The sequence below is a fragment of the Phocoena sinus genome, chromosome 1 (assembly GCF_008692025.1).
Source record: "Phocoena sinus isolate mPhoSin1 chromosome 1, mPhoSin1.pri, whole genome shotgun sequence".
Classification (NCBI taxonomy): domain Eukaryota; kingdom Metazoa; phylum Chordata; class Mammalia; order Artiodactyla; family Phocoenidae; genus Phocoena; species Phocoena sinus.
The window spans coordinates 115,041,667-115,063,164 of NC_045763.1; the positions used below are offsets into that span (position 1 = coordinate 115,041,667).

The 21,498-nt window shown below is 53.0% G+C and overlaps 1 protein-coding gene across 2 annotated transcripts; it reads right to left on the reverse strand.

The window, feature by feature from the left end:
* Positions 1–1,479: 1,479 nt before the first annotated feature.
* SH2D2A (SH2 domain containing 2A) lies at positions 1,480–14,630 on the reverse strand. Of its 2 annotated transcripts, none has more exons than XM_032609465.1 (8): positions 14,494–14,630; positions 13,731–13,891; positions 12,902–13,083; positions 12,083–12,172; positions 11,661–11,838; positions 8,006–8,155; positions 7,488–7,796; positions 1,480–5,751 (listed from the first exon to the last, which is right to left on the reverse strand). In XM_032609465.1, the coding sequence occupies exons 1-8, from the start codon at positions 14,525–14,527 to the stop codon at positions 5,584–5,586; spliced, it is 1,272 nt and encodes a 423-aa protein (XP_032465356.1). In that variant the 5' UTR covers positions 14,528–14,630; the 3' UTR covers positions 1,480–5,583. The 2 variants fall into 2 exon arrangements, with proteins under 2 accessions (XP_032465356.1, XP_032465365.1); XM_032609474.1 differs by having other exon boundaries at positions 4,640–5,751; positions 11,661–11,829.
* Between the last annotated feature and the right edge of the window lie 6,868 nt (positions 14,631–21,498).

A 21,498-nucleotide genomic window follows, 5' to 3' on the forward strand; every position in this document is an offset into this window, starting at 1 on the left:
GATTGTTTCTGTGACATGAAAGAGTTGTTGGACATAAGTGGTGAAATGCCTGTCCCTAAAGATGAGTCAGATTTTTACTGGTTGTCATCGACCTGGGCTGGTTTGGAAGCTTTGCATAGAGCTTGGGGGCTAGACAGATCTTAGAGATTTCTGGATTCCTAGCTTTTTGCTTGAGAGGGAGGGGCAGGTTGGGTGGGTGGATGGATGGGGAAGGGAGGTGGCAGGGTCTGTGACTTGAGTTAGCTGTAGGGCACTGTGGTGCCCAGGAGCCACAAGATAGGTGGCATGTTCCTCCTCGGAGCAAGGTTCAAGTAGAGATGGAAGATACCGGGTATCGTTCACAAAGCAGCATGCAAGTCCTACTGTAGACACTACTGAAACCTGTTGCTGAGGATCCTGGGACTCCAGTAGGGCTTAACTGCAGTGGCTTCCTGCGGGAAGGGACTGTTAAACGCCTGCAAGAAGAAAGGCCTTAGATGCTAGGCAGAGCAGTGTTGACAAAGATGCCTGACTCTAGTCGTTGCAGGTTCTGAACGGGGAAAACACTAGGAGGAATTGGTGTTTGACAGTCCCAGTGACAGGAAGGCTAAGGCCAGAGGGGCAGTTTGAAGAAGTGTGTGGTGGGGACTTGGAGACTAGAAGAAGTGAGGAATCTCACCATGCTTCTGCTCTTGTCGGCTGGGGTAACTTGAGGAGTCTGTTTCTCATTAAGTACAGAGGAGGGTTTCATCACTTACAGGAAAACCACCCGCTTATCTGAAATCTGACCTACTTCAGGTTGGAGCCAGACAGGGCTCCTGCATCCCACAGGGACACTTGGGCTGTAGTTGTCCAAGTCAGTGCATCCAGCCAGCCTTCAGCAAGGAGCATTAGCCCGTACCACCACTCCCACCATCCACAGAGGCACTGAGGGCTGAGGTCGCCCCTCTGGGGTGTCATAGTGAAGTGAGGTGGTGAGGTAGGCTCAGCAGGGCCCCAAAGTCTGAGGTCCCATGGAGTCAAGTGCCGTTTCTGTATTCAGTACGCTATAGACGCAGCCCTGCCCTCCTGAGTTGCCACACTCCTGGGATTCAGCAGTTCAACTTTCTCATTTTAGGGGCTGCATCATGATGGAGCTGGAAGTGATTTGGGTTGGGAGGCAAGGCGTGGTGGTCAGGGGTTGTCCTGGTGTCTTCTGGGAATGGATAGTTAAGCCAGATATCTTTCAGCTTCCTCTTGCCTCCCACCTCCTTTGGTTCTCTGGAGGTAGTATTAAGCCATTTTTTTTTTTTTTTTTTTTTTTTTTTTTTGTGGTACGCGGGCTTCACTGTCGTGGCCTCTCCCGTTGCGGAGCACAGGCTCCGGATGCGCAGGCTCAGCGGCCATGGCTCACGGGCCCAGCTGCTCCACGGCATGTGGGATCTTCCCGAACCGTGGCACGAACCTGTGTCCCCTGCATCAACAGGCGGACTCTCAACCATTGCGCCACCGGGGAAGCCCTAAGCCATTTTTTTTAAAGCCACTTTTTACTCCTACCAAAGATGACATTATTATTTGGTGGTTAGAATTTCTTGGTTACCAAGAGAAATACAAGTTAGAAAATGGACAGACTTTATTTGGGAGGGCTTCCTGAGGTAATAACCTCAAGTTCTGATAAATAAACAGGAAAGAGAAGACAGGGATGAGGGAGAGGGAAGGAGGAATAAGGAATGATAACTTGGCTCAAATTGGCATGGCAGTAACAGCCAAGGGACGGGGTTGGTGGGGACGGGAGGTGAAGGCCTTGGTCAGAAGTGGCTCCCCATGGCCCTAGAAGGTGTTGGAGGTTCTGGGGCAAAGCCCAAGTGTTCAGTGCTGCATTGCCCAGGGCAGAGGAGCTGAGGAAGGTGAGGTCCACAGGAACAGGCTTAGGACGCAGACTTAGGAACTGCCCAGAGATGGCACAGCTGTCACAAAGGGGGTTTCAGCTCTGACCCTTGGGCAGGGACCTGGCCAGGTCCTCACCCCAGCTGGGTGCTGAGCTTGCTGTCCAAGAAGCCGCAGTCTGTTGAGGGGGTGGTTGAAGTTCTGTGGGGCCTGGGGAGGTGGCAAGGGTGCTGGAAGGCTTTGCTGTCTGCTCCCAACCTTCTTTTACCCCCTCTCCCTCTGCTCAGCTTTGTTTCCGGTGGGGACACATGTTCTAAGGCCAGTAGAGGTAGCTGGGGATGGGGCCTCAGTGATGACTGGCCCCCAGTCCTCCTTAAGTGGGTCCATGGGGAATGATGTGCTCTAGACTCGGGACTGCTGAGGTTGGGGGTTTAATAGCTTCTCAGCCCCCTGCCCCTGCCTTGGTCCCCTGAGCCAGAGTTACAGGGTACTTTACTGAGACTGTCTACTGCATTAGCTGAGGGAGCTGATAGGATAAAGGGGACAGCTTAAGGGAGACAGGAGCAGGAAAAAAAAGACTTCAGGGTCGGCCATGGTGCTGAAGGGGCTGGAACTGGAGGAAAAAGCTGGAACCTCCACTTGCAGCAAGGCCTTCTGCAGGCTCTGAAGGGGATCTGGGGCTCGGGGTAGGAGACTCTTCTTTCTGACAGGGGGCTGAGCCAGAGAGAGCCCTCCCTAGAGGAAGCTGGAGGGATGGAATAACCACGGGAGACTGAGTCAGCTGGGAAATGCCCTCCCCCTCCCTGCCCGAGTGGTCTCTGCTGGGGCAGAGGAACCTGCTCAGCACAATCGCCAGGCGCCCTTTCCTGTACTAGTTACTCAACTTCTCTATCCTGAGGTCTCACCGCAGCCCCAGGCCCCCGTGGGAGTGAAATCAGCAGGATGGTGCAGGGGTGCCTATGGCTATGGTGCGGAGAAGGGAGGTTCCACCACCTTGGTCGTCAGGGCTGGGCCTGCAGCTGGAGCCCTCGGGAGGACCGGGGCCTTATCCTTTGGCCTGGGAGGGACCTCACGCTATAAGGGGGAACATTGGACTGGGATGACAAGATCTGGTCCTATCTCCGGTACCCTGTCACCTCCCCTCTCTAGACCTCAGTTTCCGATTTGGTTGAACCAAGAAGTCAGTCACAAGGGGTCTGAAGTCCCTTCTAGTCCCAGCGGTCCTGCTCGGCCAAGCCCCTCGCTGCCTGGTCTCATCTGCTCTGGACAGCAGCCCTGTGGGCAAATAAGGCATTCTCTCCATTTCAAAGCAATGTAGGGAACAGTGGTGCAGAAAAAAGTTCCCCTGTTAAAGGCTGGGCAGCTTGTTAGCAAACAGCCGTAACAGGAACCCAGGGCTCCTGACAATGCCATCATCTGGATCCTCCCACCCACTTTGGGGAGTCCACCCCTGGCTGTGAGGAGCTGAAGAGGGAGGGGGAGATTCCCTGGGTCCTGCTCACCCCTTTCTAGCAGGCTTTGCTCCTTCAGAAACACCAAGTGGGTCCCTAGGCATTTCTGTCCCCTCCCCGAACCCGCCATCCTGTTCTATCCCGAAGTCTAAGGAAATCCCATCTTCTGACTCTGATTTCCAGCCCTTGCTATACAGCAAGCCTCTCCTTTTCCTGCCTCCTCCCCTGCAACGAGGAACCAGCCATGAGGTGACTCCCTGAGTCTAATCTAAGAACTTTCTTGCACTTTCAGCCTCCCCTCCCAAAGCCATCTGCTCCCCTCCCTTCCCCCGTCTCTTGCTCAGGAGGGAGTTTAGACCTACAGACAGAAGGAAGTGGAACCCCACTCTGTTGACTCAGCAACCATATTTCTCCTTGAGCTGATTAGCACTGAGTGGAAAGGAGGGGAATTCACTAGTCACTGGAGCTGGCCCTGCACCAGGCTGGGGGTGGCATGGTGGTGGCAGCACCTAGGCCTAGGGAATATGTCTTCAGGGAGGGGGTCTGGGGGGCTTCTGTGATTCAGGCAAGTACCCAGGGCCCCTTGGCAGGAAGAGAGACCTCGATAGGCTCTGATTGTCTTGACTGAACTCTCATAGAACAGGCTGGGACCACAGGAGTACCCAGAAGCCCCCTGAGTGGCTCCTGGGGGCAGTCTATTATGAGCCCTCAGGGCCATCCAGGCGCAGACACAGCCCTGCCTCAGGGAGCCTCCAGTCTGATAGAAAAATAAGACCCAAGGCAGATTCTTCTAGGTGGTTGAAGCTTAGAATTCAGAGCTTGGCCACAGAGGCAGGAAGATGGCCCTGAAGTGGGTCTGGGCAGACAGGAGGAAGCCTCATAAGAGGAACAGGGGAGGCCTAAGCCCAAGAGGCTGGGAGCTGCTGCAGGGGGGCTCCCCATCCTCCTAAGGGGCTCACACACATAGGCTAACAATGCCCCCTCCCCCTCCCAGTCCTGTGTTTGGCAGGGGGCTGGGGAAGGAGGTGCAGGGGCTACCTTTCAACCACTCCCCTCCCTGCCCCTTTCTTTCCTGGCAACCCGCAGGTGATGTAGCCACCCCTCTGCCCCTGGCTAGCTGCCCAGCTCACCCCAGTTAGGGAAAGAATACTTTTCAGAGAGAGGTCTGTGTCCCTTGCCTTGCTGTCTCCCTGCCCCCAGCCCATAGATCTGTGACCCTTGCCCAGGAGTCTCTCAACCCCCGACCCTTCTCCCACCATTGCAATGGTCGTTCAACCACTTGCCTTCCACAATATGAGAGAGAGAGTCAGAAGGAGAGACAGAAGGAGCCTGGAGTACTTGAATCCCTGTTGGGGGAGGTGGTTGGCGATGATTTATTAGCCAGACAAGAATCAACAAACAAGTTCTAACATCTGTTCTCGCCAAACTGTTCCTCAGACAACAGCAGCATTGGACCAGGGCCCAGACTCAAAGGCTCAGAGGGCCAAGGAAATCAGACTCCAGGAGGAGAAACCAGGGCAGCGGGCTGCAGCAGGGCCCTCCTAGCCCACTTCCTTAGAGGCAAGCACTGAGCCATTGGATTCTTGGAGACTCTTGGGAGGGAACCAGTGGGTGTGTCCCTAAAAAGAAGCTGACTCCACATTTGCTCCTCTGACCTCCAGGCTTCTTTGTGGGGCCCCAGACCAGTTAGGGGAACAGGGGTAAGCTGGGATCTGGAGGAGGGGAACAAGCACCTGGGCCCCAATGAGGCAGAACTCTGGAAAGCAGCCAGATTTCCTGAGGAAATCTCTGACATTTCCCGTGGTAAAGAGTTAGTGAATGTGGGGTATGGAACAGAGCACTAAACAGGAAGCTGGGGTTCTAGTCCTTGACCTTGACTAAGCCACTATCCCTCTCTGGTTTTGTTTCCTTATCTGCACAGTGAGGGAGTCGAACTCGATCAGTAAGAGCAAAGGAGAGGGCCGCTCCTCTTCCTTCGCTCACTCGTGGCAGACATCACTAATCAATCACAGAGTTCTTTTCTGCTGAGTTCAAATATGACCTCAACATCCTTTCCATTGCAGCGCTCTAGGCAGCCACAATGAATGGATTGGACTTGGCATGCGAGGTGACACCTTTTTGCCATCTTTGCAATGGATGATGGCTGAGGTCCTTTCCAGCTTTGATCATCTACAGTTTGTTCCATCCACATTTTGTGAGAAGGGCGCCTGGGTGTGCGTGAAGGTTTCTGGACCCGCTGTTCCAAGTTGTCCCCCACCCCCGCCCCACCCCAGCTCAGACTCAGCAGCTACTGAGGAGGCCCCAGGGGGAGCCACGCCTGACCTCTGTTCTGAAGCACCTGTCTAGAAAGGTTGTGGGGGAGGGTGTGCCCCCAGCGGGGTAGGGGCTTGTGGGGCACAGCAGGGCCTTGTTCAGCCACAGAATTCTCAGAATGCAGTTGTTGGCCACCTGGATTCTGTAGAGAGAAGGATGGTCCCAGGTCACACCCTCTTCCTTCTGCCTCCTAGGCTTACCTGCAGCCTCAAGGGCCAAGACGTCTGATCTTAACAGACGTTGGCCCGCAGAGAGGTCTAAACCTCTCTCATTCATTCAACAAACATTTCCTGAGCGCTTGCTCTTTGCCAGGCACTGTGCTGGGTGCTCTGGAAACAGAGATGAACAAGTCCCAGCCCCTGCCCTCAGGGAGCTCACACTCTGCTGGGGGAGAGGGGAGATGGGTGTCAATGATCAGTGGCATGGCAAGTGTGTATAAAGCCTCTGTGTGGACGGCCTCTGCGGTGAGGTCAGGGAAGTCTTTGCAGAGGAGGAGAAGGGCAAGCTGATCTTGAAGGATGATTAGAAGGTTGCTGGGCAGCCGGAGGGTGCACTTGCAGGAAGTAGCTATAGGCAGAGGGACCGGCATGTGCAAAACCTTGGGAGGTTTGAAACCACTTGGTGTGTTTGGAGGAATGTGACCAGTTCTGGGAGGGTGGGAGCAGCTGATGGTAAGACTGAGGAGGTGGTTCCCCAGCCCACACAAGTATAGAGGGCCTCATGGGCCAGGTAGCTGTTTTAGAAAGACCATTCTGACTTTCTTGGGACAGAGTGGGTCAGAAGTGGCAAGACTGGTGGTTAGGAGGCCAGTTAAGAAGCCCTTGGATAAATCCTGATGAGAGATGATGGAGGCTGAAACTGGGGAAAGGAAAAATATATTTAGGAAGAGACTCAGCAGGAATCAGTGGCTTATAGGGGAGTGAGGGTGAAGAGAGGGGAGACGTCAAGGGAGCCCTACGATCTTGAATAGTTGGGTGACTGGAGAGGTACCCGATCAGAGAGGGAACAATGGAGGGAGCAATCCAGGGAGTAGGGTAAGAACAGTGTTGGCTGTGCTGAGTCCAAGAAGCTGTGGGATGCTGGGGAGCCGAGCAGAAGCCTGAAGAGAAGTTTGCATAGAGACATGGACTGGTGACCTCAGCTCTAGGATGGTAGCAGGTGGCAGGGGTGTGGATAAGTGTGAGCAGGCACAAGGGCTGAGCAGGAGCCTGAGGTGCCAGAAGTGGGGGGGAGGGTGGGAAAGGGCCTGAGGAGGCGGGCAGAGGCAGAGGGATTGCGTGGGAGCAGCTGGTGGGTCTAACACATCCCATGAAACAAGATACTGACTTGAACTGATCAGTGAGAAGACTGGGCAGGTGGGAGGATGGAGGAGAGGAGGAGTGTGCGGAAGGAGGGGGCGTGCAGGTACCCCCTCCCCTGAGCTCATCTGAGGTGACACAAGGGACTCCAGGTGCTCTTCTTTAGGAGGTCCCTGAAGGCTGAGGGGAGGCAGCCAGAGTGAGAGGCCCAAGTTCAGACTTGGGAGGAGATTCCCAGCACAGGGTGGGGTCAATCTCAGGTGGGTCTGAAGAGGACAAGCCAGGTGAGAGGGACACAGGCTCAGTTGGGGGAAGGCTGACGGGGCCTCTGTTTTCTCTGAGAAGTGGAGGGAGTGGGGACTTGACAAAGGGGAGACAGGTCCCAGTAACTCCAGGCAGAGGAGAGGGAGCAACTCTGGGCCTGGAAGAGGGTTGCTGGCAGCCTGGACCCTCTGTCCTTCCCATCTCACCTCAGACCTCTGACCTGCATTCACCCTGACCCAGGCATCCTGTCTGAACACCTTCTCCACCCTCCGCAATCTAGCTTTCAGGAAATCCTCCTTGCACCCCCCTTATTTACCTGGCTTCCTGGGACAGGCCTGGACTGGCACTTCCGTAGGACTTTGTGCCTGAGGATGCACGGCGGGCCCTCACACCCTGAATCAGGCACCTTCACCTCCACCTCGGCATAAATGTTGCTGGGGGCTTCCCCGGGGCTGCCACGGCCCATGGCATAGAACTCTATGGGTTCATCAGGTTCGTGGTAGATGGGGTTGGAGGGCTTGCGGGGCGGGGTTGGGCGGGGTCTCGGAGCGGGGCTTGTGTAGACTTCGGGAGGCAGCTGAGGCTTGGCGGGGATGGGAGGCTTGGGCTTGGGCGGCTGGGACGTCTAAGAGAGAAGGCAGGCGGGGAGGAGAGTGGGTCAGAGCAACACAGGCAGGTCCAAAGCTGCAGCTCAGCCCGAGCCTCCGCTCCCTGCAGGCCCCGCCCCCTCCCCGCTGGCCCCGCCCCTGACCGCAGGGCCTTCCCTCTTTTCGTCTCCCGGCTCCTCCACTACCTCAGGCCCCACCACCTCTCTCAGCCCCTCCCGCCCAGTACCTGCTTTGGCCCCCCCGCCCCATCTTTCTGCATGGGGGCTGCGCTTTGCTCCTTTTTGAGGATTGAGGTATACTGAGGTTGTGAGTCCTGGCTTTTGCTTCCAGAGTCTGATTCTTCAGTCCTTAGGGACAGTCCTGCGGGCTCAGGAGTCTGCGGGGAAAGAATGAGGCCTCAGGGACTTGGTGCACGACGGGCGGGTGGGAGTCGGCAAGTGATGCAGGGGGGGCGCAAAATAATCTCGTCCATACGGATAATGTCGGGGGTGGAGGTGCGACACAGAAATTTGGGTGGCGCTGGGTTTCTGGGTGAGGAAGAGGCGGCAAGGAGACCAGGAGGGGGGACAGTCGCTCTGGTCACAGGCCATATTTAGCATTAAACTTAACTTCATCTGGAACATAGGGCCAGGCCAGTCGCCATTTGTACCTGTGGTTGTAAAACTGCAACAAGGCTTTAGAAGTCTTTAGCCTAAAATTTTTCGGCATGGGGATAGATCTCCAAGACTTCTGTGCCTGTGTTTATTTCTGCAGGTGCCAGGCGACTCTACTTTATGGAGCTATAAGCTAGACATCCTCGGGACAGAGACACTGCCTCAGGGATGAGGAGATGAGCCTTACAGGGTTCCTTCCCATGTTAGGTATGCTTTTTGCTCAGCATTTATCCCTGGGTTCTTGAATGTTCTCCACATGCCCACTACTTTTGGAAGGCTCAGGCCATAGGCCTTTTCTCATGCTTCTGCAATCCACCAAGTGTATGTCTCCATCTGAAGGTGTATAGGCAGTTCATGGATTCAAGTCAGAATTCTTTTTCCTTGCCTCAACCCGCTAAGAGTTCTTAGCATTCCCTTTATGAATAAAAAATAGCACCTCTACCCTGCTGCCGAAACAGCAGCACCTTAGGAGTCAACCTGGACACCTCCCTCCCTTCCTCCCCACATCTAACGGAGCACAAACCCTGCTCCTTCCACTGCCTAAATATCTTTACATCTGCACACCTTCTCCACGCCCACAGCTACCACTCCAGTTCAGGCCTCCTAAGTCCTCCTCCTGCATCATCTTGCCCTGCTAACCCATTCTCCACTCCGTGAGCAGAGTAAGCCTGCAGAAGTTCCCCTAGCAATCCTTCCATGGCTGCCTGTTGCTCCAGGATAAAGCCCAAACTCCAGAAAATGTGAGTGATAAGACCCTCTGAGGGCCGGTCATGGAGCTTGGTCTCTGACAGCTCTGCCTTTGGCTCTCGCAGCTCCAGCTGGCTCCCCTCCCCACCAGACTTCCCTACACCCTGTTCCAACTGCTTGGGAATCTTCAGGTCTCCACTTATTCCTCACAAAATTCTGCACAAGAGTTACCCCTAGGCACAGTCCCTCAAGGCAAGTTCTTTTTTTTTTTGCAGTACGCGGGCCTCTCACTGTTGTGGCCTCTCCCGTTGCGGAGCACAGGCTCTGGACGCGCAGGCTCAGCGGCCATGGCTCACGGGCCCAGCCGCTCCACAGCATGTGGGATCTTCCCGGACCGGGGCACAAACCCATGTCCCCTGCATCGGCAGGCGGGCTCTCAACCACTGAGCCACCAGGGAAGCCCAAGGCAAGTTCTTTGAACTGACTCCAATCAAGCTCCAGGAAGCTATTCTTGCCCAGGTCACCAGTGACCTTCTCTTGGCCAAATCCAGTGGTTAATTCTGGACGCACTGGGACCTGCTCTTCCCTGATGCGTTTTCTTTGCTTCGCGTCTAGAGCATCACACTCCTGGTTCTTCTCCCCTCTCTCTTTGACTGCTCCTTCTCAGTTTTCTTTGTAGGTTCCCCCTCATTTCTGCAAACTCTCAATGCTGGAGACTTGGTATTCTTTTCCATCTACACTCATTCCTGAGATTTCATCCCTCCTGAAGCCTTTAGAATCAATCCATCTACATGCTGATGGCTCCCAAATGTTGATCTCCAACCTAGACTTCTGTCCTAAACTCCAGATCCCTATATTCCAACGGCATACTTGACATCTCCATTTGCATATTGAATGGATGTCTCAAACCGCAAGTGTCAAAACTGAACTCGCCATCTCCCCTGCCTCCCGCAGACTTGCTCCTCCTGTAGCCTTCCTCGTCTCAGTCAATGACAACTCCATCTTTTCACACTCCTCACCCAATCCCGCAAAAACCCTGTCAGCTCCACTTTCCAAACAGACCCAGTGTTCCACCTCCTCACCCCTTCACCTCTACCAACCGGCTCCAGGCTGCCATCTTCTCTCCTGAAGTATTTTTTTTTTTTTTTTTTTTGCGGTGCATGGGCCTCTCACCGTTGTGGCCTCTCCCGTTGCGGAGCACAGGCTCCGGACGCACAGGCTCAGTAGCCACGGCTCACGGGCCCAGCCGCTCTGCGGCATATGGGATGTGGGATGTGGGATCCTCCCGGACCGGGGCACGAACCCGCGTCCCCTGCATCGGCAGGCGGACTCTCAACCACTGCGCCACCAGGGAAGCCCTCTCCTGAAGTATTGTAGTGGTCTCAATCTGGTCACCCATGTCCCTCTCAAACTTGCCAGGTCATGTCACTCTTTAGCTTGTAACTGTCCAGTGCCATCCCATCTCACTCAGAATAAAATTCCAAGTCATACAAGAATTTACTGGGCCCCTTTCCTTCACCCCTGTGGTCTCATTTCCTACCTCTCTACCCATGCTAGCTTCCTTACTGCTCTTATTCTTATTCACACACATCAAGGATCCTTCTGCCTCAGGGCCTTTGCACCTGCTGTGCTATCTACCTAGAATGTTTTTCCTCTAGTTATCTGCATGACTTTCTCCCTTACTTTATTCAGACCTTTGTTCAAATGTCCCCTTACCAGAATAGCCTTCCCTGATGTTCCTATGTAAAATAGCCCCAACCCTGTCACTCCTTGTTTCTGTATTCTCTGTTTGTTATCTGTATTACACATTCATTGTCTGTCTCCTGTCACTAGAATGGAAGCTCCATGGAGGTAGGGGTATTTGGGTCAGTTTTGTTTACTGCAATTTTTCCAGTGCCCGGACCAATGCCTGGCACAGAGCAGTCCCTCAGAACTGCCTGAACTTCCTCAGGGAGGCACTCTCTGACACGGCTCCCCACCACGTGAGCTAAATGGCACCTCACTCTGTATTTCCTCTCTCATCACACTCTCACACTTGATTCCTATTATATGTCTTTGCCGCTGGTAAGTAGCTTTGTGGGTTTGACACCCATATGTCTTGTCTCAGTAAACATCTCTTAATTTAAAGAACAAATGACCCAGTAATTCCCTGGACGTCCAGTGGTTAGAACTGGGCACTTTCACTGCCAAGTTCAATGCCTGATCAGGGAACTAAGATCCCACAAGCTTCGAGGCAAAAAACAAAAAACAAAAAACAACCCCCCCCCCTCCCCACCAAATGACCCGTCTGCCTAGCTGGCCACTCCCAGCCTTTGTGTGGCTGGGCTGGTCTCTCAAGGACCCCTCTCCAGCACACGCATCTTTCTGGAAGGGCATCTGCGTGGAGATGTGTGGGCAAGGGAGGTTTGGCTGGGTCGTCGGTGGGAATGGGAAAGTGCCTGATGTCGAGGTCCTGCGGCCTGGGCTCTGCGTGGGGAGGGGCGCTGGCCTGGGTTCCCAGGGTCAGGGTCAGTGCCAGGGCCGGGGATGGGGGCTGCGTACCTGGCGGGCGAGGGGCTCGGTGAGCGTCTCCCCGTAGGGGCTCAGCGGGCACGCCTGGTAGTGCCGCAGCAGGTCCTGCAGCCGCGCGTGGGCGCTGTCCTCGCCCAGCACCACGTGGCGCCCGTCCCCGAGTTGGGCCAGCAGGAAGTGGCGGCAGCAAGTCCGGCTCCTGGAGGCACTAGTCAGGATCAGACCTGCTCCCTCTTCCCGGCAAGGGCACCAGCACGAGGAGTGACCCCTACACGCCCCGCGCCCGGGTCTCCCACCTTAGTAGCCTGGGGGCTGAGCATAGACCTCCTCCACCCCTGCTGGGAGTCAGCATGAAGTTCTTCCCCTCACACGTCCGTCAGTATCAAGCCCCTCCCTCTGATTAGCCCGAAGCCCCGCCTTCCTGTCGCCCAGCGCAGCGCTCCGCCCCTCACCTGTAAGTCAGCACAAAGGTCACGGCGCTCTCACTGAAACGCACCAAGTAGCATCCCTGAGGCTTGCTCTCTAGCAGCCTCTCAGCCTCTCTGTGGGTGATGGAGAAGACACGGAAGATGCTCAGACTCTTCCAGCCTCAACCCCTGTCTCCCTGGCTCTCATGGGGGGACCCCTACCCCCTACCAAGAGGGCTTAGGTGGCTAGAGAAGGGTGGAGGTGGGAAAGAGAGAGGATGTGGGAACTGCGCTCCTGCTGCAGGGACTGGGCGTGGATGGTCAGGAGACCTCCCAGCCCTGCATCCTCCTCCTGGCCTCATCCTGGCTGGAAAAGCAGCCTGGGGTGGGGGACTAAGGGGGTCAGTACAGCGGCCGCAGCAAGAGGGATGGTAATAGACTCCTAGACTTCAGAAGTCACAAGCTGAACAGAGGATGTGAACAGAGAGATACGGGAGAAGTGAAACTGAGAAGTGGAGGAAGAGGGAGGAACTGCAAGGGAGGGAAGAAAGAGAGGGCTGGAGAGAGCCAGAGGTAAATAAAGATGGAGGGAGAGAGACTGAGGCAGAGGTGGAAACTTGAGCACTAGAAGCCTTAGAGACAGGAGGAAAGTTGAGCCTAGAAGGGAGAAACTGAGGCACGGAGTAGGGGGTTTGGGCTAGAACCTCTCCAATGATCTCCCCCAGGAGAGCTGCCTTAACGAGGAGCCTTGGAACCTCCAGGTGTCATAGCCTGGCCTGTAGCCTCAATCTACTCCTGACTGACCGCAGGACCCGGGACTGGCCCCTGCCCTTCTCTGGGCCTATTTCTTCCTCTGTGACTCACCTTCGGGTGATGAAGCTGTGGAACCAAGCAGGGGCTGCCCCATGCTGCAGGAGCTCATGGGCCTGGGTCTTCTGGAACCAAGCCTGAGTCTCAGCCTGCAGGGACATGCCTCCTTCCCTAGGCACCTCTTCCTTCCCAATATCCTTTGGGCTGCAGGCAGCCCCTGGGGCCTGGGGTGGTGCCTGGATAGGGGAAGAGTTCAAGGAGGGGGAAGTAGCCATGATTAGTGGTCCTTCTTCTGACTTCAAGCAAGCTACTCCCTTCTCATCCTCATACCTAGCCCCTCCTGGACATGTGGAGGAAGCTCCCCGTCCCCCATCCCTGTTGCCTATTTTAGGGTATAATTGCCCAGAAAGTCCCTCCCAAAGTGTAACTTAAATCTCTTCTTTAGGTCAAACTGTTTTTGTTTCCAGGGAATTTCCTTCCACTTCCATCTGGGTCTGTGGGCCTTTGATCCAGTAGCAGTGAACTGTTAAACTGTGCTTAAATGGGAGTGAGGCCTTCCAGATGGACAGAAAGGCATTCCCTGGCCTGAGGGATGAAGGGAACGCCAGAGGCCAGAATGAGGGAGGGCTCACCCTACAGTAAGAGGGACTGAGCTGGTTCACAGGGAGGATTTCCTAATGACTGGGTGAGTGAGAAGGCCTGAGATGAGGATGCACTGGGCAAATGAAGGCCACGGACAGAGATGCAGACCCTCCCTCTGGGCCGCTGGCTTTGTCGGCAGCCTCCAGCTCATTCCTGCTTTGGCCTCTGTCCCCCTGCTAGCCCTCACCTGTGGGACGGTGGGAGCAGAGGAGGGAGCAACACCCCCCACGTTCCCACTCACCGCAGGGTGCACAGCGGAGGCCCTGGGGCTGGGCCAGACTTCCTGGGCCTTCGGGGCCTGGAGTCTGGGTCCCGGCAGCAAGCCCGGGCTCTGGCAGCTCCTGCGGTTCAAGTCTATGGGCTGGAAGGTGCTGAAGGTTATGGTGGGGGCTTCTTGACTCCCTGTTAGCACAGAGAAGTTTCTCAGTGAGGGCCTGCCTCTCCCTCTGCTGCCCACCCCTCCCCCAGACTCAGAGGGGCCCCATAGGCCTCTCCCTGGGGACCTGGAAGACAGGGACAGTTGTGACAGCAGGAGAAATGCAGGAGGGATGGCAGACACAATTTCTCAGGGAAGAGGAGTAAGGGGCCAAGGAAGCGCAGAGGGGCTTCTCAGGGAAACTGGGTCCCAGGAAGGAGCGCTGGGAAGCCAGCTGGCCTTCGGCTGGTCTGGAAGTCCTGCAATCCGGGAAAGGAGGCAGATCTCTTCAGGGCAGGTCCCTCTGCTGGCCCAGGATCCTCGACCTCCGAGCCCCCTTCATCCTCCTGCTGCCTCCTCTCTCCACTCGAAGAAGCCCTCAGAAGACCCTTTCACCCTTATCCTCAGGGATGCGTGGAGGTGGAGCCACCGAAGCGGAGCAGGGGTTGTGGGCTGCCTGCCCACCAGCTCTGGCTTGAGGCGTGGCCCGTCACCCCTGAAGTGGGAGCTCAGGCCCAGAGGGAGGAGAGCAGGCGTCATGGGGGTCTTGATGTCCCCTCCCACCCACATTCCCCAACTTCACACTTACCTTGAGGGCATATCTGGGCCAGGGGGAACTCCATGGGGGCAGCCTAGGAAAGGAGCCCCTGGAGCAGGGTGTGTGTCTGGGCTCTCAAAAGGTGTGCACACTCAGCTACTCATCTCTCCTCTCACCCCAGCCCCCGGGAGCAGGAAATGTCGCCTTACCCACAGCCCTAGCCCTCGCGGAGGACTCACGTCATGGAAAGCCGTAAGACAATTGTCCCTCCCCCGGAAGCCAGGCAGCTGAAGGTGGTGGTGGTGTGGTGAGTATTTGTGTCATTGTGTGTCTGGGTGTTGGGGAGTCCTTGTTGCTGTCTTATCTCTATCTCTCCGGTGATTCTTTCTCCACGCCCTCACTCCAGACTGGGGCTTCCCTTTCTCTCCCTCTCTCTTTGTCTCTCTCTCCATCTCTCTCCCTCTGTCTGAGCAGTGGCAGTGGGGACATCAACCTCAGAAGGCTAAGCCTTATAAGGTGATGGGGCTTCGGGGTCATCGAAGATTCATAGGCAGGACTGTGCTCTTAAGACACACGAGGAGGGGAGGGGGCAGAGCTGCAACAGAAAGAATGTGGGTCAGACTTTTGAAGGATTTTCTGAGGTCATATGAAACCTGTGAGACAAGGGGGATAGGGAAGAGGGAACCTGGCTTCATCGTCAAGCAGAGAATGGAGCTGGGTTAGGACAAAACCAGGCCATCCCACAGAAAGGGAGGGGAAATTTCCTTCAGGTAAGCAGGTCGTTATTAGCAGCTGTTATTAATAACTTCAGAGCTGATGTCCTAAACCTGCAGTGTGCTTACATCTGCTGCCACCCTAGAGGACCAATCCCATTTCTCTCTTGTGTGATCCTCACAAATGAGAAGGAGTCAGGGAACATTGTCCCCATTTTCCAGACAGGTAAACTGAAGCTTAGAGAAGTTAAGTGCCTTGGCCCGGGTCTTTCAGTGTCTCAGATGTTCACGGCAGAGTTGGGACTAGAAACTAGATCTTCTTTTACAAATTTCACTGTGATTTAGGCCAACAGTCCATGGCTATGTGCCAGGCACTGTTCTTGGTGCTGAGAGCCCAGAGAGAAAAAGGATCTTGTCTCAAGATGCCAAGAGGGGGAAACGACTTGCCAACAGGTACTTACAGAGGGTTGTGGTGAGTTAGTGGTGTGGGCTGGTGCTACGGGAGCCCACCTCAGAGGCTCCTATCTAGCCGTGTGTGCGGTGCATGCCTGCATGTACAGGGGTTTGGGATGTCAGAGGAGGGGATTGAGCTGAGCTGTGGAGGATGAGCAGGGTTGAGGAAGGTGGGGAAAGGTGTTTCTAGAAGAGGAATGAGCGTGTGCAACTGCATGGAAAAAGGAAATGACTGGAGCGGAAGCTGGCTTGGGGGCTGCCAGCAATGGATTATGCAGCTGGAGGGGCCAGGGCCAGAGTACACACTGCCTTGCACCCAGGAAGGACTTCGGAGTCCCGACAGCCTGGAGAGCGACTTCCCCAGCAGCTCTGAGAGGGAAAGACTTCCCCCAGGAGTCATGGTTGGCCCAGCCACACCCATACCCCAAAGCCTTGCCTCCCCCTGAGCTGCCTGAGCCCTCTTCCCTTCCTTAAAAACTGTTGCCTTAGCCTTGATCCCAGCCCCCAGAGATGGGATCGAGACTAAGGCAGGATGAATGATCTCCCTCACTATGCTCTGCACCGAAAGCAGAGTGGGCTCAGCAGACATCAACTAGGGAGCAAGATGCCCCTGTCCTCTTCTGGAAGCCCTCCTCCCGTGATGGTGTGTGATCCTCTTGAACACCTCTCCTTCATAGGGTTTGGAAGTGGAACATCAGTTAGTATAGGCTAGGTTGTGCTGAGGTGACAAAGAACACCAAAATCTCAGCAGCTTAACACGACAAAAGTCCAGTTTCTTACCTATGCAAGTTACACTGAAGAGCTGGGCATCTCTCCAGGGCAGCTGTTGCCCAGGGGGTGGCTCAGCCTCCCAGGTTGCCTAAACATTATGGCGCTTCCATATCTACATACCCTCCCACAGTCACTGTGGCACGGGAAGAGGAGTATGGAGAGTCATCCACTCTTTCTTGAATGCTCTCCCCATCTCTGGGAGTGAAACATGCTCCTTCCGCTAACACATTATTAGCCAAAGCAGGTGGCTTGCAGGATCTCAGTTCCCTGACCAGGGATTGAACCCAAGCCACAGCAGTGAAAGCCAAGAAACCTAATCACTAGGCCACCAGCGAACTCCCAGGGACGCATATTCTTCCACATGCCCAGATGGGGAGGAGCAACGGCTACGCTGATGAACCCAATCATGTCTCCTGTAGTGAGGAAGCATCGCAGCTCAGGATTTAGTCTTGAGGACAAACAAGCTTAGCAAGTGTCTCAGTAGAGCTCAGTGCAAGACTCAATGTTTGACACCTTATTTGGGAGGTACAAGCTCAGGGTGGCGAGGATAAGGAGAAGAGAAGTGAAGCAAAAAAAAAAAAGTAGAATAATATTACTGCATTGGTTATCACTTCAAAATGAGCTGAAAAGAGAAACATCCAGTTTCTTGACAGGCATTTTCACTTGAGGACTTTCTCCAGACAGGGTGCAAGCTGAAACCACAACTTGGAGTAACCCACAGAGGGGAGAAAGGAGGAAGAACTTATCTTCCCAGCTCCCTCATACTTCCCACTTCCCATTGATCAAGATGGTCCCACAGGAACCGACTTAGAGATTGCATCCCCTGTACCTTGGTATCCGCTCAGGAAGCCAGATCTCATGGTCCTTGGTGTGGTGTCTGATATTCATCAGAAATGGAGAGGTGACTCAGAGAGATAGGTTCAACAGGTGAGGTGTGAAGACTGTGCATTCCTAGGATTCAGCTTGGACTCTAGCCAGCTCAGGTCCCGAAAAAGGGCTCTGAAAAAAGTGGAAGTGGTTTGGGAGGCAGCCAGCCAAGGAGTCAATGAAAAGAATCTAAGGAGGTGTACAAGTTTTGTGTCCAACACAGTCTATCCCTTGTGCCTTCTCATCATATACAGATCTTATACTACAAGACAGGGCTTACATTTGTTCTGTACAAACAGAAACATCCTTACTCTCCAAGAAGGGAGCTACACTTAGTCACACAACCCCCTTCAAGGTGGAGGTCAAGGGTGTCTTTCTCAAAGACTGAGGTGAGAGGATAAGTGAGAAAAGCTACAATCCTTGTAGTTGTAACTGATCCAGAGGCTCTGACTGATAGTCATCATCCCCCTTGTCTGCCACTCATCCTAGATGCCCCCACCTTTAGTTACCATTTCATCTGGTCTGGGTTGTTTTTCTGGCGGGGTGATCCAGAACTTCATTCCCCCAGGGTATAGACCCCTAATTGCCCAGCCCCTGTTGGTTGTTGTAGCTACCCATTAACAGTCATCGCCAGGCATGGAAGTACTAAGAGATGTCCCAGACATTCTCTGACCAACTGGCCAAGCTATTTGCCACTCCCTAGTAGTCCATGCCCATCCTTACTCCGGACCATCTTTCCCTGTGTGCAAAGAGGATGACGGATGTGTGCTGCAGCTCTGGGAGGATTTCCCTTTAGCACTGTCTTTCAGGGACACTCTGAGTGAGACCATACTGCTGCTAGTGCCAACATGTCATCCTGGCACATCTATCAGTTGGTTATAGGGAATCCCTATGAGGTTACAAATGTGCTTGAAGAAGAAGCCGTAGCCACAGAGGCAGGAGATTGGCAGTCTGGGCCGCCTGCTCATGCAATTTACTTTTGAATTCTGCATCAGTTCAAGACTGGTGCAGATGTATCACGCCCACCACAGAATGAAATTACTCGCTTTGCCTGTCCAACTTTAGGACTCGTGGATCAGATAACATTCAGTTTTATGACGGGCAGCTCATGTTGAATGGTCACTTGGCGCCCATTGGTCAGGCACTCAGTATTAGGGCCCACTATCGAACCAGGAGCTGTTTTTCAGATGTAATTCTTTGTCAGAGAGGGCATAACCTTGTTCCAGAATCCCAGGGTATGTGCTGCAGTTCCCCACCAGAGCTTGCCAGACTCCACACAGCATCCTTATCCATCACAACAGGGATTTCCAGCACCACTGAACGTGTTGGATCACAAGGCCCGAGAGGCGGGGCAGCTTGTTTGCAGCCTGGACCTGCTGCAGGGGACTGTCTTGCTCTGGGACTCACTTAAAACTGCCAGCCTTCTGAATCACCTCACAACTAGCTTGAGGTGATATTCTCAAGTGCAGCACACCTAGCCTCCAAATCTAAAGAGTCCAAATAAATGCTGTGTCTCTTTCTTAGTGCTGGAAAGTATAAGGAGCAACCTCTTGTCCTTTATAGCAAGTTCCAGACCAGGGCTTTTGGAAAGGAGGCGGCAATGGAGGGAATCTGAGGAGATCTGTGTCTAGCATAACAAGGATAATATACACAAATATCTTTCTTTACTTTTTCATTCCTACCATTTGCATTCAGGGAACAAAACTGGTGTGTGTGTGTGTGTGTGTGTGTGTGTGTGTGTGTGTGTGTGTGTACCATCCTACCCTGTGTTCAGACTTTACCAACGGCCCACCATTACCTTGTATAATCAGTTATTACTTGATAAATAACTGTCAAGGGCAGCTTTGCCTTATTTGAGGGCTACCTGGCATCATTTTACAGGTGAGAAAGCTGAGATCAAGGTCAAGAGACTTAGCTTCAGTCACACAATGAGAACATTAGTCTTAACCTGGGGCTTCCAACTTGGGACCTCTAGGTATGGGGGTGGGGAGGGAGATTAGAGCCACCAAGTCTTGAGTGTTTGCCATTAGCAAGCACCGTGCTAAGTGCGTTACAGGCATGGATTCTTATACCCTTATACAGACCCATGAAGGAGATGCTCTGATTATCATCCCCACTTCACAGACAGGGAATCTAGACTTAAGAAGGTCAAGGGACTTGCCCAAGGTCACACGGTCAGGAAGTGGGCATTAGAACCAGGTGGTCTGGCTTCAGATCTTGGGATCAGATCTGATTAACTACTAGCCAATACAGATGGCAAGAAGTTAGGGACATAACCCCATACGGATGGGTGGGCCCTGCTTCACTGCTTTCCCACTGAATGATTTCATGTTAAAGATACCTGAGAAGAGCAGAAAAGGTGCAGACTTTTCAAGACTTTAACTATCACTAGAACAAAAAGCCCTCTAAGGAATTTGCCTGTGAAGACCAAAATGTTCAAACTGTAAAAAATCAGAGTCCAGGAAACTTTTCTAACCACAGGTCATAACTGTACCCTTTTGGTAACCTATGCTTTGCTGCAATTTCAACTCACAACATGGACTCATTTGCAAAGCCGTAGTATCTTTGAATGTAGTTTTTCATCCAGCAGAATGTGCTTTGCTGACATCACAACCGATCATGACACACTCCCACAACGCTATGGAAAGGAGCAGTGATATTTCAGATTTTACATAATGCCTTTTCTCTGAACAGCTCTAGGCATTTACAGGACCAAAGGCATTACTTTATAGTTACTCTTGCTCTATCTATTTAGTCAACAAGTATTCTCTGCCTACAGAATACCAAACATGCTAGGGGCTAGGCATGCAAAAGTAAATAAAAACTCAATAACCTGTTCTTTTGGAGTTCACATCTGGGTGAAGAGAAGTGCCCACGGCATATTAACCTTTTTTTTTTTTTTTTTTTTTTTTTAGCATATTAACCTTTTAGTGCCTCTTAGCTCTTATTGAAAACCAGTAGGTAACAAAAGAAGCACGCTATAAGTGAGGGACTGTGAACTGAAATTTTCACCCTTAGCCCTCCCCTCAACAGCCCCTTTTCCCCGTGGGTCTGCATGTGTCTGGCTGCGTTTCTAAATCATAGCTTTTTTTTTTTTTTTTGCGGTACGCGGGCCTCTCACTGTTGTGGCCTGTCCCGTTGCGGAGCACAGGCTCCAGATGTGCAGGCTCAGCGGCCATGGCTCACGGTCCTAGCTGCTCCACAGCATGCGGGATCTTCCCGGACCGGGGCACAAACCCGTACCCCTTCATCGGCAGGCGGACTCTCAACCACTGCGCCACCAGGGAAGCCCTAAATCATAGCTTTATTATAGAATTAGTACATGAATTTTTAATGAGCCAGGCCTAGTAAAGTTGTTCCTTGTTCTTATGAAGGTATGAAAAAAACTTCCTCTATAAAGTAATATACATAATAACTATATTTACAATTTTTTGGAAAATTATAAAGCCTTTTGCAAATGTAATATTAGTATTGACACTGATAAATTAGATCAATTTCTTACTTTTTAATAGTAAAAGAGCTCAAAGAGCATCCGATTTCCTCGAGTCAAAAATGAATCAGATAGAGAAGATCAAGACGGTCAAGTAGAAGGACATGGAACTCACCTCCCCCTACAAACACATCCAAACTATATCTTCATGTGGAACAGAATACCAGCTGAAAGCTGGCAGAAGATCTCTTATACAACTAGAGCCACAAGAAAGATTGCCATGTAACTGAGTAGGAGGAAAGGGAAAAAAAAAAAAAAAAAAGGAAGCAATGAATCAATGGCAGAAGAGATAGGTTTCTGAGTTTCTTTTCATTCTTTTCCACTCCAAGGTGAAAATCTTCTCTTATTTATGTTGAATTCCCAGTGCCTGGAAAAATGCTGGCATGTCAGAGATAGTCAACATATATTAACATGTGGAGAACATTTTTAAATGGAGAAAAGAAAGCTTTTAGAGAATTAAAAACAGCCCTTCTACACATGAAAAGATGCTCAACATTGCTAATTATTAGAGAAATACAAATCAAAACTTCAGTGAGGTACCACCTCGCACCGCTCAGAATGGCCATCATTAAAAAGTCTACAAATGGACTTCCCTGGTGGCGCAGTGGTTGAGAATATGCCTGCCAATGCAGGGGACACGGGTTCGAGCCCTGGTCTGGGAAGATCCCACATGCCACGAAGCAACTAAGCCCGTGCGCCACAACTACTGAGCCTATGTGCCGCAACTACGGAAGCCCACGCGCCTACAGCCCGTGCTCCACA